Below are 14,614 nucleotides of genomic sequence, written 5' to 3'. Positions count from 1 at the left end.
AAACAGCGATTTGGACAGCACAAGCATTTGCCTGTGTACAGTGTTCCTCAAACTGCCCAGCAGTGATAGCCCAAGCTCGACCAAGCCAGCACTGAAATCAGAAGCTATCGGCGAGTTCCCTTCCGACACAGCAGGGTCTCTGCTACTCATGAGGTAGGACCCGCCGACTCATCTCCGAACCCATCGCCAACGAGGTCGAACTCGCTCCATCAAGGCTAGGCAGAGATGAAGAACACTGTTGCAGAAAAGTCTGCCTCCCTTCTTACGACAGTGTCGACTTTGGCCCCGGATACTGTTGCTCCGTCATCGCATTACCCGTGGCACTACAAAGAACAATTAAGACAAAAACAAAACAACGAATAACAAAAAAGGAATGAAGGGGAATGTCTTCGGATTGAAAGGATAATGAGGATGCGGAATCAAAGGATAAGACCGTTGTCTCTGGCGAATCGGAAGATGAGCCTCGCGTATGAGAGGTCTCTGGTCGCCAACACTTCTCTAATTTCTATACCCGGTCGTCTGCTGTTGTTCTCGACTGCGCCCAACAAGGAGGGTCTTGCGGTTTCAAGCTCCACGCAGAACCACAGAAGGTGATCCACATGGTGAAATCTGTCATCGCAGCCACACACCTTCGTCTGAGTCAGAGTTATACGCGACGGAAGAGCATTCAACCGTCATATTTAATACATAAATAAAAATAATTCATCTTAGAGAAGCGATTCGTCCAGGCCGTTCTTGTGGGATAAACAAAAAATCATCTCCAAATCTCATATTGTTTTGAGTTGTGTAGGGAACTTTAAGGGAACAACTTTTTGGTTTATTTTAGAAATGAAGTTTATTAAAAAATATTTAGTTGCAAAAGTTTACTCAACATTGGTTTCTTATTGGTTCTTATCAACTTTATCTTATTAAAAAAAGGGCATTTAAATTTAAATTTCCGTGTCAATTGCTAGTTTTAAATCAGAAATTGTTATAAGATTATTATACATAATTTTTAACGCTAGACCAAAAAATCGATCAAAGACTTCTAATCGAAACAACAACCCAAGAAGTACTTGTTTTATAGCATGCAAAATTCATATAATTTAAATTAATATTGTTTCAACTCTGACAACAGTCAACCTACCATTGCCAGTGAATTAATTTACAACGAATTTCTATCAATTTTCTCTACCGAGCGCCGTAACACCGATTGATCCGTTTCACCATGGCAACCGTTATTTTATGAAAAGCAGCCTTATTCTGCCCCGATGGAAGACATATGAAAGTGGAGGGACCGTCCGGTCCGGTCCAACATCAACGAAAATTAATTAGATAGATAGCACCCCGGGATTCCCGCCATTGCTCAAAGAAAATGGCCAACAAAATATACACATTCACGGGTTCACACCCATACAAATACGGCCATTGGACGGCGGCACACAAAAAAAAACCATGCCTTTATCTGACCAAAAATGAAGACATAAAATTTGGAAGAACCATCCAGCCGGCCAGCCCCAAGCGCGGTGATTATGGCGATGGCTCTTTATCGTGTAATCAAACGGCCCATTAGCCATTGCGGTGGAATGTTGAGTTTCTTCTGCATTTTCGGACCCGGGCCATTGGATGGATCGGCATAATTTTTGGCCACTCGAACAGTAAGAAAAGTGGCGGGGTGAGAGAAGCTAACAGACGGAGTCGGCCGGACGGACGGACCTGTCTGGTCTCATAAAATGCGTTCGCACGACGCATGAATCTTGACGCATCGAATGACGGAGCTCGTGCCCGTACGATGGCGTTGTCTACACTATGGAAACGTCGGCTCATCTCTGAGCGTCCATTCGACCAGCTTCGTTTATGATTAGCGATACAGCCCATTAATTAGGGGTGGATAGCAAATGTGGGATTAGTTTGTATGGCTTGTGGCGTTAACTGATTAAATTTGATGTGACACTTGGGAGGATCGTCTGTACCTACATAGGAAGAAAGCAACGAAAGCAACATTTTATTGGCTACACTTGAGTGCCAGTGAGGAAAAATTGTAAAAATGTTTACATTCTTTTAGAGAGATAATATACCAATCACAGGACTAGAAATACTAGGCACGCTTGATTAATTTCGTTAAGCTTTCCTTCTATATCGATCGAGTTTCATTACTCCTGTCCATTTCGAATCGAAACAAAGATGAATGTATACAGATCTTTTCTATGTGGTTTAATCCTCTATCGTGTGAACAAAACACATCAACATTAGCCGGAACTCAGAAGCTGCTTATCAGGGATTCTACTAACGAGAGGGCTTAAAGTATAACAGGTAGTTGCAATATTGCAACTGATTATGGCTCGTTTTTAGTATCGGCAAACGAGAAGATTTAGTTAAATTTCTTTTATAATGTTTTAGAAAAAGGGTGTTAATATCATTCTTTGGAGAAAAATGTAACTATTACTTAGAAGCCTTATAGTAAATCAATAAAAAGCTATTAGAACCTTTAGAACCATCGCAGGGATACCCTTATTTGCTGATGATTGATTGAGGTTCAGTTAGATCTAGGTACACGTTACATTTAAAATATATGCTTTCACGTAGTTATTAATTTAACAACACACTTTCAATGTATTTTAATCAGGAAGATCTAACGAACGAACAATGAAAACACCCGAAACAACCAAAAAGGATCTATTCGAATTATTTCATCGAGCTGTTTAGTGTCAAAGTTCACTAATAGGTGGCGCTGTCACAACGTATTTCATCGCAAATATCATCGTCTGTTTTGAGAGATTCCTTTTCGATGTTTTTTTTCTGATCAAGAACCGTTTTATTTTGGACAATATTATGCTGTTTGTTTATTTGTGATAAAATTAGTATTTGTTTTACAGCAAATTAAAATAAAGCAGAATAAAGCAGCGCAAATTTAATGTAAAAAACTATTTACTGGTAATGTTATCTCCATACTTTTCATTACCAAGGTAGAACCGAAATAAATATCTAGATCGATAATTAAACTGTTGATAATTAAAGGTAGCCGGATTATTTCAAACCAATAATTACTATTTTTTCAACATAAAATTTGAACATAACATTCTAAAGTGCATTTTAGTCAACGTCACTTAGATGGCCACGATCCAGGGCACAACTACAACACAGTGCAAGGTAATCACCAAAACCGGTTCTATGCTATGAAATTGCATTGTTTTCAATCCATACTCAGCCCCATTTCACATACACAACCATCGGTACTAGAGAATTGGTGTTCCTACATCGGGTAATCGCTCAAAATTTAAGAAATGTAAGTATCAAAACGCAAATCACGCAATCCGAAAAAGACGCACATCCTTACATTGTTAAGAATTTATTGTAAACCCATTCCATCATTCGGTGCTTGTTGTTTAAAGAAAAGTGAGCTCACATCCCCAATACCTTCTCCATTACTGCGTGTGGTTGGCGCAACAGTTCTTGGTGTTCCTCCAAGTTGAATATGTCGGAGAATTCGATCATTTCATCGCGACCGGTCAGCACATCGCGAGCCACGTTTGTCGACGGAAGGAACGGCAGATGTCCGACCTTCGAGACGGCTTTCAGCTCCATTGCCATCTTGAGCGGTGCGGCTAGTCCTTCGTGCTTTCGCAGCATCTGCATGTTGAGATTGTGGCGGTGTTGGTTGTACTGCAAGTAAAAATTTCGTACATTACAGAAGCCCTATCGTTGGCTTTGCTTAAGCCGAGCATATTTACATTCAACTCGGATTGCTTCAGCGGGTGGACGGCCTGCAGCTGTGCGGAACAGGTTTCATCGCGCGGCTCCAAGTGTCCCATGAACTCGTTGAACGTTGCCGGCATCTTCGGTGTGACTTTAATAGCAGCATCCTGTGTGATAGAAGCAGTGTTAAATTAGTAACAGAAGGTTATATTTGATTATTATCGGTTTAATTATTATCTTACCATTTTGGAACGTTTAGTACGATTAGTTTCGAGAGGGAATTCGCGTCTGCTGTGAATGTTTTGCTTTCTGCAAGTAATGATGGGCCGATATGACAGATACGGTGAACTGTCATTCCGTGTCAGATGTCAGATCCCTTCAGAAACGGCCGACTGCCCAGATGTCAGAAAATATTTGCGAATATTTAACAAGCCTCAATATTTTCATGAAATTTCTTTTATCAATCATTTTTCTAAAATTTTAAAATATTAAAATTTGAGAGAACCCTTTGCAAACGTGATATTCCACCAACACCTCTGTTTTGAGGTAAAAAAAAGGAATAATCAAAACGGGAGACGAATTCGTGAGGATTAGGCTTTTTGCAGAAATTAACAAATTGCACGTAGATTTGATGGTTTGACTGTGGCTGAGGACACAGCGCCGAGATGCGTTCGAAAATAATAACAAAGATAGTACAGAGCGATTAAAGCATCAATCAGACACAGCGAGGAACTGCTCGCGCGCGCTAGTGATTGTGATTGACCATACGAAAGCCTTTGTTATCTGTTGCCGCTCAAAACGCATTCGGTCACCTTCCGAATCACGAACGCATTCAGTACATATAGCCAGCACAATAATGTAAGCATATTTGCCGGTACCCTTTTGGACTTTGCCACCATTTATAGTAAGTTAATTTTTGTCCCCAAAACTCTTTCGTTTCAGGCGTCCAAAGCTCAGTCTGCAACAGTTGAACGAGCTACCGCCCGGGGAGTTTCATAAAACGTTCGAAAATGTAATCGAATGTTGGCCGGAAGCTGCAATATTCTGTTCAGCGTTGCTGCCCTTCAAAAGCTTCGTCGCACTGATTGCCGCCTTTGAAAACTATCTGGAACGCTTACCTGCCGATACGAAGCTGAAAATATTGAGACTCTATCCAGATTTGGCCGGTAAAATGCTCGACACCAATCAACTGTCGGAGGATTCATCGAACGAGCATGCATCAGTAGGGCTGGATAACTTATCGCCCGAGGACAAAAAGCAACTAACGGATCTGAATGAAAGGTGAGTAGAGCTGCTTTGTCGAAAGCATGTAATGGAGGAGTTTAACCGGAAGTGGTTCCTCTTTATCTTCACAGCTACAAAACCAAATTTGGATTCCCGTTTGTGGTTTGCGTTCGCGAGGCATCCAAGTTTGAAGTCATTCTTCGCAGTGTATCGGAAAGAATTCATCACACCGCCGAACAGGAGCTGGCCATTGCTTTGGGTGAAGTGAAGAAAATTTGCCGCTTGCGTATTTTGCAGTTGGTTGATAATTTGTGACCATTTTTGTGAGGTAAGGGTTTCAAAGTTTCATGAATAAATGGCGTGGTAGTGGGTTCCTTCTCTCCGGACCTTGAGAACTTCAGCAAGATTTAAATGGATGGAACAAACATAATGTTAAATTTATTACAGCCTTTCATCGTTTTGGACGCTTCACATACGCTTGTAGCTCAACAGATAGGCAGAGATTCCAGCCAGCATCTGAAAGTAATAGCAGACAGTTATCAATAGTATTGTGAACAGATTCTTCAAGAATGGTGGATAGTACTATGAATTCTCTACGATCTATTTAGAGCGAGCAAATTCCCAACCTTTGCATGTATAAAGCTACAAAAAGTTTTCGTTCTTTTTCGATTTTTCTCTTATACTGCTAAAAATTATGTAGAGTTTTGCCTTTTTCCCGAACTTTTAGCTTAATTGTGCAATGATTAGTCAACGAACGTATTCATGCTTCGTTTGGATCTTTTCTTGCTATTCAAGAAAAGTGTTTCAGCCTTTTCGTATTCAACAACTTGTTCAACTTGTTTCGACTTACGTTCATGTTCTGGAAGATGTGTTGCTGTGGACCTCCGCCTCGTTTATTTATCGTAGTACGATGAGCTAGAACAGGAGCGAGACCGGTGCCGATGACGACTCCTTTCCGTACCAGACCGATGGTTATATGGCGATGGAGTGCGACTTGACGGAAGAAAAGCAATGGAATAAATAAATCAGTGCCACCTTGTCTCCAATTTCTTAGCAACCAGCAGACTAACCTTTCATTTTTCCTACCCATATACACGCCTGGTGTGGGAGCATGGGGTTGTTCCGTGATGGAATAGTCAACTCGCATCCGTCGACCGTGTATATGCAGACCGTTGCAATGGGCCCGTGCAACCGCAGCTTCCTCCTTCGTCTTGAAGTATACAAATCCAAACCCGCGCGACAAGCGAGTCTTGGCGTCATAGATCACAACCGTATTTTCCACCGTTCCAAAGCTGCAGAAGATTCGGTTCAGGTACGGTTCGGTCGTAAATACGCTTAGCCCAAACACGCCCAAGCAACGGCTAGGTTCCGGTGAATCGACGCGAATCTTGCACCGGGTCGAGGATGGAGGAGACCGTTTGCGGTAGCTGGATCGTCTTGGCGGTGAACGTGACACGGAACGGCGATAATAACGATCCCGCGAAGAGTCCGCGGACCGGCTACGGCGGCTTCGATGGCGACGGTCCACACTCCTTGACCGGCGATAATCGTCCTTGTAACGGCGACTCGTTCGTCGATCGGAACTGCGATGGGATGAGGTCTGTGTTACGTAAATCGAAGAAAGCAGGTGTCACCGTTATTGACTCTACTGAATGCACAATATAGCAGGTAACTCTAGAGATTTCTTTAACTGATTATACTTGCCATTTTTAAGACTTTTTCTGCAATTTCCCTCCTGTTGCAAATGAACTCCCGGTGTGGTACACGGCTGTGACAATAATGGACACAGTTTGGCTATTTGCTCGCGAGAAACGATGCTCATGTCTGCTTCCATGGCAACGGATCAGAGCCCCAATGGCTACTTTTGTATTTACGAAATCTGACATATTCCCTTTTGGATGGTAATGTGTCGGCAAAAAAAATCCACTTTTCATTTCCATGCTCACAGGTTAATTATGAAAAGATTCAAGTACTTTAACCAATTAAAGGGGGGTCCGGTGGCCGAGGCGATAGCGGCGCCGGTCTTCACACGGCAGGGCCGGGGTTCAAATCCCATCCAGACCGCCTCCCCGTACGTAAGGCTGACTACTTTACTTACGGGTAAAATCAAGTCACAGAAAGCCAGAAATGGCAGGCTGTGGCAGGCCAAGAAGACCTCTCGAGGTTGTAGTGCCAAGGAAGAAGAAGAAGAACCAATTGAAATTAATTTGTTAAGGCACTATCCATTGCTTAATAATGGCTGCTTTAAATTTTGTACTGCAATGCATATCATGTCTAGCATCTGCTGCACCTTATTGGAAACACCGATGGATGGACTAATTCCTAGACCCCAAGTGCTCCAACGACAGGATCACCATGCTCACGGATATTCGCTTCAGTTTAACGGTCTTACAAAACTGTTTGGTGTTCAGCACTTGGTTAGGACGCCATATTTTTATATTTCTCTATAGTAGAGAGCTTATTGTACAAGCTAATTTAGCTATAGCCAATGGTCAAAAGCAACCTAATGATCTCCGAATTTATCGCTGAGAGATGAGCTAAAAATATGATTTATTTTTTGCAAAAAATAGTTGAATATTTTGGTTTATAGTTTCTCCAAAGAAACTCCTAAATAAGACTATATTTTAGCTAGTTTCTAGGTTCTAGATGGATTGCTAAAACACATAGTCAACGACAGAAAAATCGTCAGTTAGCCGAACTGAACGTTGAGCTCCGGCCGTTAGACTACAGTCAACAGTCATTAGCCTACTTGCAAATACTTACATCGATTTAGTTTTAAGATTCTCGAATAGTGTAGAAATTCGCTAGCCAGCTTTCCCACACACACGAGATCTAGCTCTCTGAAATTCAAATCTTTTGCCGGCGTGCTGACGCAAACGATTGCGCTTTTATCAATCGATGGCTGTTAGGAAAGATAGGATGACAGTAGAGTGACGGATGACAGTAGGGTAACGGATGACAGTAGGATACCGGATGACCGAAATGTCAGCTGTAACGGTCAGGGAAAAAAGGAAGAAGAAGGGGGTGCGTCAACCAGTAGCCTGGGAAAGGACAAGGAAGTGACACCGTTTTAAAGTTTTTTCCTTCAGTGGAAAATATAATACTGTGGAAAATATAAAACTAAAACTACACTTCACTGCGTCTGCTACTCAACCGGAATCGTGGTAACACTAAAAGCCTTTAAAACGGTTCAAAGATGGAAATGGATGGAAAGGATTGCTGCCAGGCATGCAGCGATTCCGTGGCGGACAAATTGTATGTGGCCTGTGACGCTTGCAACACATGGTGGCACTTCTCGTGTGTCGGGATAACAGAATCACAGGAGACGATGAATAATAGGAAGTGGTTTTGCGTCGCTTGTACGGGTGGCACTGGAGCGGTAAAGCGGACGCCGACCAGGCACATGGAGCCACAAAAGGACGCCGAAAACCGTAACCTCAAAACGGTTGAGGTTAGGAAGCAACTCACGGAAGGCCCTCGTCCACGGCACACGAGCGACAGCGTGGCGGCAACACATAACCTCACTCTTGCTGACGATAGGGATAGTTTGGCTAACCGGCTTGCCATAATGAAACGCCGGCAAGAGGCGGAGAGGAAACGGGTGGAGCTAGAACTACAGCTGAAATTCGTGAAGGAGGAAGAGGACTTGCTAGCCGAGGAGTTGGGGATAAAAGACAATCCGGAAACATCAACTTTGTTACCCTCCCATGCGGCGGATAATATAGTGCAGCACTCACAGCGGAAGGAGCGTGAACAAATCCAGCGTGAATGCGCGCATCGTGGTACACCTACCGAATTGCCCGTGTTTGCCGGTGACCCGGCGGACTGGCCGCTATTCATAACGTTTTACGAACACACCACGGAAAAGTGCGGTCTTTCCAATTGGGAAAACATGCTACGACTGCAGAAGGCGCTGAAGGGTCCCGCGCTAGAAGCAGTGCGAAGCAGGTTGCTGTTGCCGGAGGTGGTGCCGCAAGTGATAGCGACGCTACGATCACGGTATGGGCGATCAACACATCTCATCTCGGCGTTGATCGATAAGGTGCATAGAACCCCTGCACCGTGTTTGGAGAAGCCGGAAACTGTGGTTGCTTTCGGCGAGGCAGTGCAAAGCATGGTGGACCACATGAAGGCTGCTGGACGACAGGCGCATCTGACCAACCCCCTGCTACTGAAGGAGATCGTGGAGAAGCTGCCGATAAGTGAGCAGTACAATTGGACGCGGTTTGTAAGCCACATCGAGGAGCCGGATCTTCTGATGTTCCGGGAGTATATGGCCGAGTTGCAGAGCACCGCGGAAGTGTTAAGCAGCCGAGAGTCACCATCGTTGAAACAAGCGGAGCGCAAGAAACCCAGCACGAGAGGCTACGTGCACACGCACGTGGAGACGCAGGGAGCGACGCCATCCGGAACGAATCACTTTAAGGTAGGAAAATCTTGTCTAATTTGCAACAACAGAGGACACGAGGTGGATAAGTGTTTCGTGTTTGGTGCGATGGCGGTGAAGGAGCGCTGGATGAAGGCGCGTGCACTTTCCTTATGCTTCGGCTGTCTGGGGAAGCACAATTGGCGGACGTGCCACAACAGACCAGTATGCGGCAGGGAGGGGTGTACGTACCGGCATCATGCGTTGTTGCACGGCGCAGATGAGGAGCGTGGGGTCAGTAACGGGACCAGTGCTTCGGTATCGGTTCGAGATGGCGGAAACAACGGAGGTGCTGTAGCGGAAAGTAATCACCACCAGCACGCGTTATCTTCTTCGAATACGCTCTTTCGCATTGTACCCATCACTGTGTATGGCCCGACGTCCACGGTGACAACGTTCGCCTTTTTAGATGAAGGTTCGTCCATGACGTTAGTGGACGAGGATTTAGCGGAAGAATTGGGTGTCGAAGGGGAGGTGGAACCTCTCTGCATCCGTTGGACCGGAGACACTACCAGGGTTGAGGCTGGTTCCAGGCGCGTAAATCTCAAGGTGGGACCCGTCGGTTCCACAAAGAGTTTCGCGATCAACTCGGTACGGACGGTTCCTAAGCTGAATCTACCTCGTCAATCCTTCGTACCGGACGAAGGAAGGTGGGAACATCTAAAACGCCTACCGGTAAGGGAATATCATGATGCGGAACCCAAGGTGCTAATCGGGTTGGACAACCTGCGATTGATGGTCCCTCTCCGGACAATAGAAGGAGCGGCTGGTGACCCCATCGCGGTAAAGACGCGCTTAGGTTGGTGCATTTATGGGAAGCCGATGAAGGTGGAATGTGAACGGCTGTTGCACATTTGCGAATGCAACAACCAGGCAGAGATTCTCGAAACGATGCGCAAGTTCTATGACTTAGAACAGGTAGGAGTTGTTCGCGTTGTCGAATTAGATCCGGATGTACGACGTGCGCAACACCTTTTGGAAACAACTACCGTTCGTATCGGCAAGCGTTTTGAATCGGGTCTCTTGTGGAAGACGGACAGCTTCCTTCTAGTATCGGTATGGCAAGTCGCAGGTTCGATTGCCTGGAGAAAAGGATGGAACGAGATGGGCAGCTCAAGCTGCAAGTACGCCGCCAGATTCACGATCTTTTGGGAAAGCAATACATACACAAGGCTACGGCGCAAGAACTGGCGGAGGCTGACCCGAAACGGATTTGGTACTTGCCAATAGGTTTGGTGACGAACCCAAACAAACCGGGAAAGGTTCGTTTGATTTGGGATGCGGCGGCTAAGGCACAGGGTATTTCGCTGAACGACGTGCTGCTCAAGGGACCGGATGAGGTTATGTCTCTACCTGGCGTACTTTTCCGCTTTCGTCTGTATGCAGTGGCGACGTGTGCAGACGTGAAGGAAATGTTTTTGCAAATTAGGTTGCGAAAAGCAGACAAGCATGCACAGCGCTTCTTATGGCGGGATGATCCTGCACACGAGTTGGAAACCTACATCGTGGACGTCGTGACGTTTGGGTCTACGTGTTCACCGGCTACAGCACAGTACGTCAAAAATCGAAACGCAAAGGAGCACATCGAACAATTTCCACGAGCGGTAGAGGGCATCCTTGAGAGTACCTACGTGGACGATTTCTTGGACAGTTTCGGGACGGTAGAAGAGGCGTGTCAGGTAGCCAAGGAGGTAAGGGAGATATTCCGCAACGGTGGGTTTGAACTCAGGAACTGGAGCTCAAATGATTTGATGGTTACAAAATCTCTCGGCGAGTCAGATGGCGGTACCATCAAATGCTTATCATCTACGGGAGATGATACGGAACGCGTGTTGGGGATGCGTTGGAATCCTGCATCCGATGAATTAGGATTCTGCACTCGGGCGTGCACGGCGGTATCAGGCGTTCTAACTGCAGAGCGGATTCCCACGAAGAGAGAGGTATTACGGTGCGTTATGTCGTTGTACGATCCCCTTGGACTGCTGGCGATGTTCGTAATACACGGGAAGATTTTAATACAAGATCTATGGCGAACCGGCACGCAGTGGGATGAGGAGATTAGTAGCAACCAATACAGAGACTGGCGCAGATGGGTGGATCTTTTCCAAACGATTGCCGATATACGCATACCTCGATGTTACTTCACGGAAGCCTGTATGAAGACGTACGAGAACAGCGAATGGCATTTGTTCGTCGACGCCAGTCAACACGCATACGCATGCGTATTGTACCTCCGCATTGTCGATGACACGGGTGAGGCGCAATGTACTCTTGTGGGAGGAAAGGCTAAGGTTGCGCCATTGAAGCCACTCACCATACCGAAGCTAGAGCTTCAGGCGTGCGTTTTGGGTGCGCGATTTCTGTTATACACGCAGGAACATCATCCAATCAAGGCTAAACGACGAGTGCTTTGGTCGGACAGTACCGTCGCCTTGTCATGGATAAGAGCAGATCCCCGAAACTACAAACCTTTCGTGGCCCATAGAGTGGTCGAGCTTTTGGAGAGCACCTCGGCGAATGAATGGCGATGGGTGCCGACTGACCACAATCCGGCGGATGAAGCGACGAAGTGGAAAGGAAGATCGAACTTCAGTTACGACAGCACGTGGTTTCAAGGACCATGGTTCTTGCAGGAAAAGGAAGACAGCTGGCCGAAACAGAGGTCGGTTGATACCGACACAGCGGACGAGGAACGACGAGTAAATTTGCATGTCGAAGCCACCGACACAGGATTGTTACCAATTCCTTACGAGAGGTTTAGTAAACTAGAGAGGCTGCAGAGGACGATTGGGTGGATCGTAAGATATGTGGGCAATCTAGGCAGGAAGGTGAAAGATGAACCAGCGCTAGGAGGGAACCTCAGGCACGAAGAACTCTGCAAGGCAAACGTTGTTTTGTGGAAGCAGACACAGCGTGAGTTCTTTCCGGAAGAAATTCTTATCCTGAACAGCGAGAATGGCGGCGATGGATCTAAAGGAAAAACGGTATCTAAGCGAAGTCGTATTTACCAACTGCTACCATTTTTGGACGAAGAAAACGTGTTACGCATGCGTGGGAGAATAGGGGCGGCGGCGGAAGTTCCGTACTGCGCAAGGTATCCTGTGATTCTTCCAAACAACTGTAAACTGGCGGAGCTGATAGTGGATCGGTACCATCGAGTCTATCGTCATGCTAACAACGAAACGGTGGTGAACGAGTTGCGTCAACAATTCCAGATTCCTAAGTTGCGAGTATTGGTGATGAAGGTAGCGAAGAGTTGTGCATTTTGCACAATACGGCGGTCGCTACCACAAATTCCACCAATGGCACCTTTACCTAAGGAGAGGTTGGCAGCTTTCGTCAGGGCATTTACCTTCGTTGGACTGGATTACTTTGGACCGGTGTTGGTAAAGAGAGGAAGGTCAAACGAAAAACGGTGGGTAGCACTATTCACGTGTTTGACCATACGAGCCGTGCATCTGGAGGTGGTGCACAGTCTGTCAACGGAATCGTGTGTAATGGCGGTCAGGCGATTCGTGGCGCGGCGTGGTGCTCCTGTGGAAATCTTTAGCGACAACGGGACCAACTTCGTGGGTGCTAGCAGACAACTGCAGAGGGAGATCCAGCAGCGCAATGACATCCTAGCGGCAACTTTCACCAACGAGCACACCCGTTGGACCTTTAACCCGCCTGGTGCTCCACATATGGGTGGAGTATGGGAACGTATGGTACGCTCAGTGAAGGCAGCGATTAGCACAGTGATGGAGGTGAAGAACACTCCTGATGATGAGACGTTCGCAACAGTTCTCTACGATGCTGAGGCTATGATCAATTCCAGACCGTTGACCTACGTTCCGTTAGATCCGGAGAACCAGGAGGCGATCACACCAAACCACTTCCTGTTAGGGAGTTCTTCGGGGATCAAACAACAACCAGCGTTACCGACGAACTATAGGGACAGTTTAAGAGGAAATTGGAAACTAGCACAGCATATCCTGGACGGTGTGTGGAAAAGGTGGATTAAGGAGTACCTGCCAGTTATCACGAGACAGTGTAAATGGTTTGAAAATGTCCGTGAGATTAGGTCAGGAGATTTGGTACTGGTGTTAGAAGGTACAATTAGGAACAATTGGAATAGAGGAATTGTTGAAGACGTTATAAGAGGAGTCGATGGCCATGTGCGGCAAGCATGGGTTCGGACAGCTACAGGGACACTAAGAAGACCAGTGGCGAAGCTAGCCTTACTTGACCTGAAGACTCAAGGTGACCATACGTAGTTGGTCACGGGCGGGGGGAATGTTAGGAAAGATAGGATGACAGTAGAGTGACGGATGACAGTAGGGTAACGGATGACAGTAGGATACCGGATGACCGAAATGTCAGCTGTAACGGTCAGGGAAAAAAGGAAGAAGAAGGGGGTGCGTCAACCAGTAGCCTGGGAAAGGACAAGGAAGTGACACCGTTTTAAAGTTTTTTCCTTCAGTGGAAAATATAATACTGTGGAAAATATAAAACTAAAACTACACTTCACTGCGTCTGCTACTCAACCGGAATCGTGGTAACAATGGCCAAGTATTGCATGAGGATGATGAAATTCAATCATTACACGGGTGTGGTGTTTTCTCCAAGATGAGCGCTGGAAATGGCTCCTCCAAGGGAGGAAAGCTACCAAATAATAAGCTGTTTATCATTTTGCATAAATATTGCATTAAATTACATGCAAAAATCGCTTTGTACAACTGTTGCAACATATCTATGCCATCGTGTAATGATCCTGAGCATGATTGTGGTTTTGTTCGGAAATTAATAATTCACATCACACCCCTCAACGATAGGAACATAAAAAACGTGCCTTTTGTGTCCAGCGGGGCCAGATCAAGTTTTGATTGTTTGCTGTTGCTTTTCCATTCTTCCATCAGCTTCATATGAATCACAATTTTCGGTAGAAAAAAAGAAAGAACCGCGTCCAGTTGAAAGACGGTCCCGGTGCCGGTTGTTTTGCTTTGGTAGAACTTAAGAAGACGAAAAGGTAGCGTGTGCGCGCTGTACGCCTCAAAAACAAACCCCTATTGAGTGCGTGTGTGTGTGTGCGTGAGATTTGAAGCGCGTTTTGATGTTGTAAAGCACCACCAAGCTGTAAATTATCGGAAACATGCAATTGGAGTACAAAACTGCGTAATGGTATCATTCGTAATCGAAAAGATATCGATACGCTTTAGCAGCTATTTTACAGCTTATCGCACTGTTGACTGCCGTCTGTTTGTTTGTTGACTGCTTATGTATTGGTGTCATCGGACGGACGAGTCGACG

General features: G+C 45.8%; 4 protein-coding genes across 5 annotated transcripts; 2 read left to right on the top strand and 2 right to left on the bottom strand.

Moving 5' to 3' along the window:
* Nucleotides 1–3,312: 3,312 nt before the first annotated feature.
* Nucleotides 3,313–4,044, bottom strand: LOC118511616 (proteasome maturation protein). Its single transcript, XM_036054906.1, has 3 exons — nt 3,918–4,044; nt 3,711–3,842; nt 3,313–3,642 (listed from the first exon to the last, which is right to left on the bottom strand). Exons 1-3 carry the CDS (start codon nt 3,918–3,920, stop codon nt 3,382–3,384), a joined length of 396 nt encoding a protein of 131 aa, XP_035910799.1. The 5' UTR covers nt 3,921–4,044; the 3' UTR covers nt 3,313–3,381.
* Nucleotides 4,045–4,085: 41 nt separating this feature from the next.
* Nucleotides 4,086–5,956, top strand: LOC118511613 (2-oxo-4-hydroxy-4-carboxy-5-ureidoimidazoline decarboxylase-like). 2 transcript variants are annotated; one of them, XM_036054904.1, is made up of 4 exons: nt 4,179–4,533; nt 4,618–4,956; nt 5,031–5,227; nt 5,347–5,956. In XM_036054904.1, coding segments are annotated over exons 1-3 (525 nt in total). In that variant the 5' UTR covers nt 4,179–4,531; the 3' UTR covers nt 5,215–5,227; nt 5,347–5,956. The 2 variants fall into 2 exon arrangements, with proteins under 2 accessions (XP_035910796.1, XP_035910797.1); XM_036054903.1 differs by having other exon boundaries at nt 4,086–4,533; nt 5,031–5,954.
* LOC118511612 (transformer-2 protein homolog beta-like) lies at nt 5,750–7,729 on the bottom strand. Its single transcript, XM_036054902.1, has 4 exons — nt 7,663–7,729; nt 6,604–6,667; nt 5,970–6,499; nt 5,750–5,892 (listed from the first exon to the last, which is right to left on the bottom strand). The coding sequence occupies exons 2-4, from the start codon at nt 6,604–6,606 to the stop codon at nt 5,793–5,795; spliced, it is 633 nt and encodes a 210-aa protein (XP_035910795.1). The 5' UTR covers nt 6,607–6,667; nt 7,663–7,729; the 3' UTR covers nt 5,750–5,792.
* Nucleotides 7,730–10,404: 2,675 nt separating this feature from the next.
* Nucleotides 10,405–14,555, top strand: LOC118511603. The gene is made up of 2 exons (XM_036054885.1): nt 10,405–13,862; nt 14,507–14,555. Exon 1 carries the CDS (start codon nt 10,420–10,422, stop codon nt 13,579–13,581), a length of 3,162 nt encoding a protein of 1,053 aa, XP_035910778.1. The 5' UTR covers nt 10,405–10,419; the 3' UTR covers nt 13,582–13,862; nt 14,507–14,555.
* The last annotated feature ends 59 nt before the right edge of the window (nt 14,556–14,614 follow it).

The sequence above is a fragment of the Anopheles stephensi genome, chromosome 3, assembly GCF_013141755.1.
Source record: "Anopheles stephensi strain Indian chromosome 3, UCI_ANSTEP_V1.0, whole genome shotgun sequence".
In the NCBI taxonomy this organism is placed as follows: Eukaryota; Metazoa; Arthropoda; class Insecta; order Diptera; family Culicidae; genus Anopheles; species Anopheles stephensi.
The sequence above is the reverse complement of the archived record's forward strand: the minus strand, read 5'-3'. Positions and strand labels throughout refer to the sequence as shown.

Bases quoted from the DNA above. Each gene is read 5' to 3' on its own strand.
- LOC118511613 (XM_036054904.1), top strand. The intron at 4,957-5,030 runs GTGAGTAGAGCT...TTATCTTCACAG, and splicing joins CTAACGGATCTGAATGAAAG to CTACAAAACCAAATTTGGAT.
- LOC118511616 (XM_036054906.1), bottom strand. The intron at 3,643-3,710 runs GTAAATATGCTC...TTTTACTTGCAG, and splicing joins TGAAGCAATCCGAGTTGAAT to TACAACCAACACCGCCACAA.
- LOC118511603 (XM_036054885.1), top strand. From the start codon at position 10,420: ATGGAACGAGATGGGCAGCTCAAGCTGCAAGTACGCCGCCAGATTCAC.
- LOC118511612 (XM_036054902.1), bottom strand. The intron at 5,893-5,969 runs GTTAGTCTGCTG...TCTTCCGTCAAG, and splicing joins ATGGGTAGGAAAAATGAAAG to TCGCACTCCATCGCCATATA.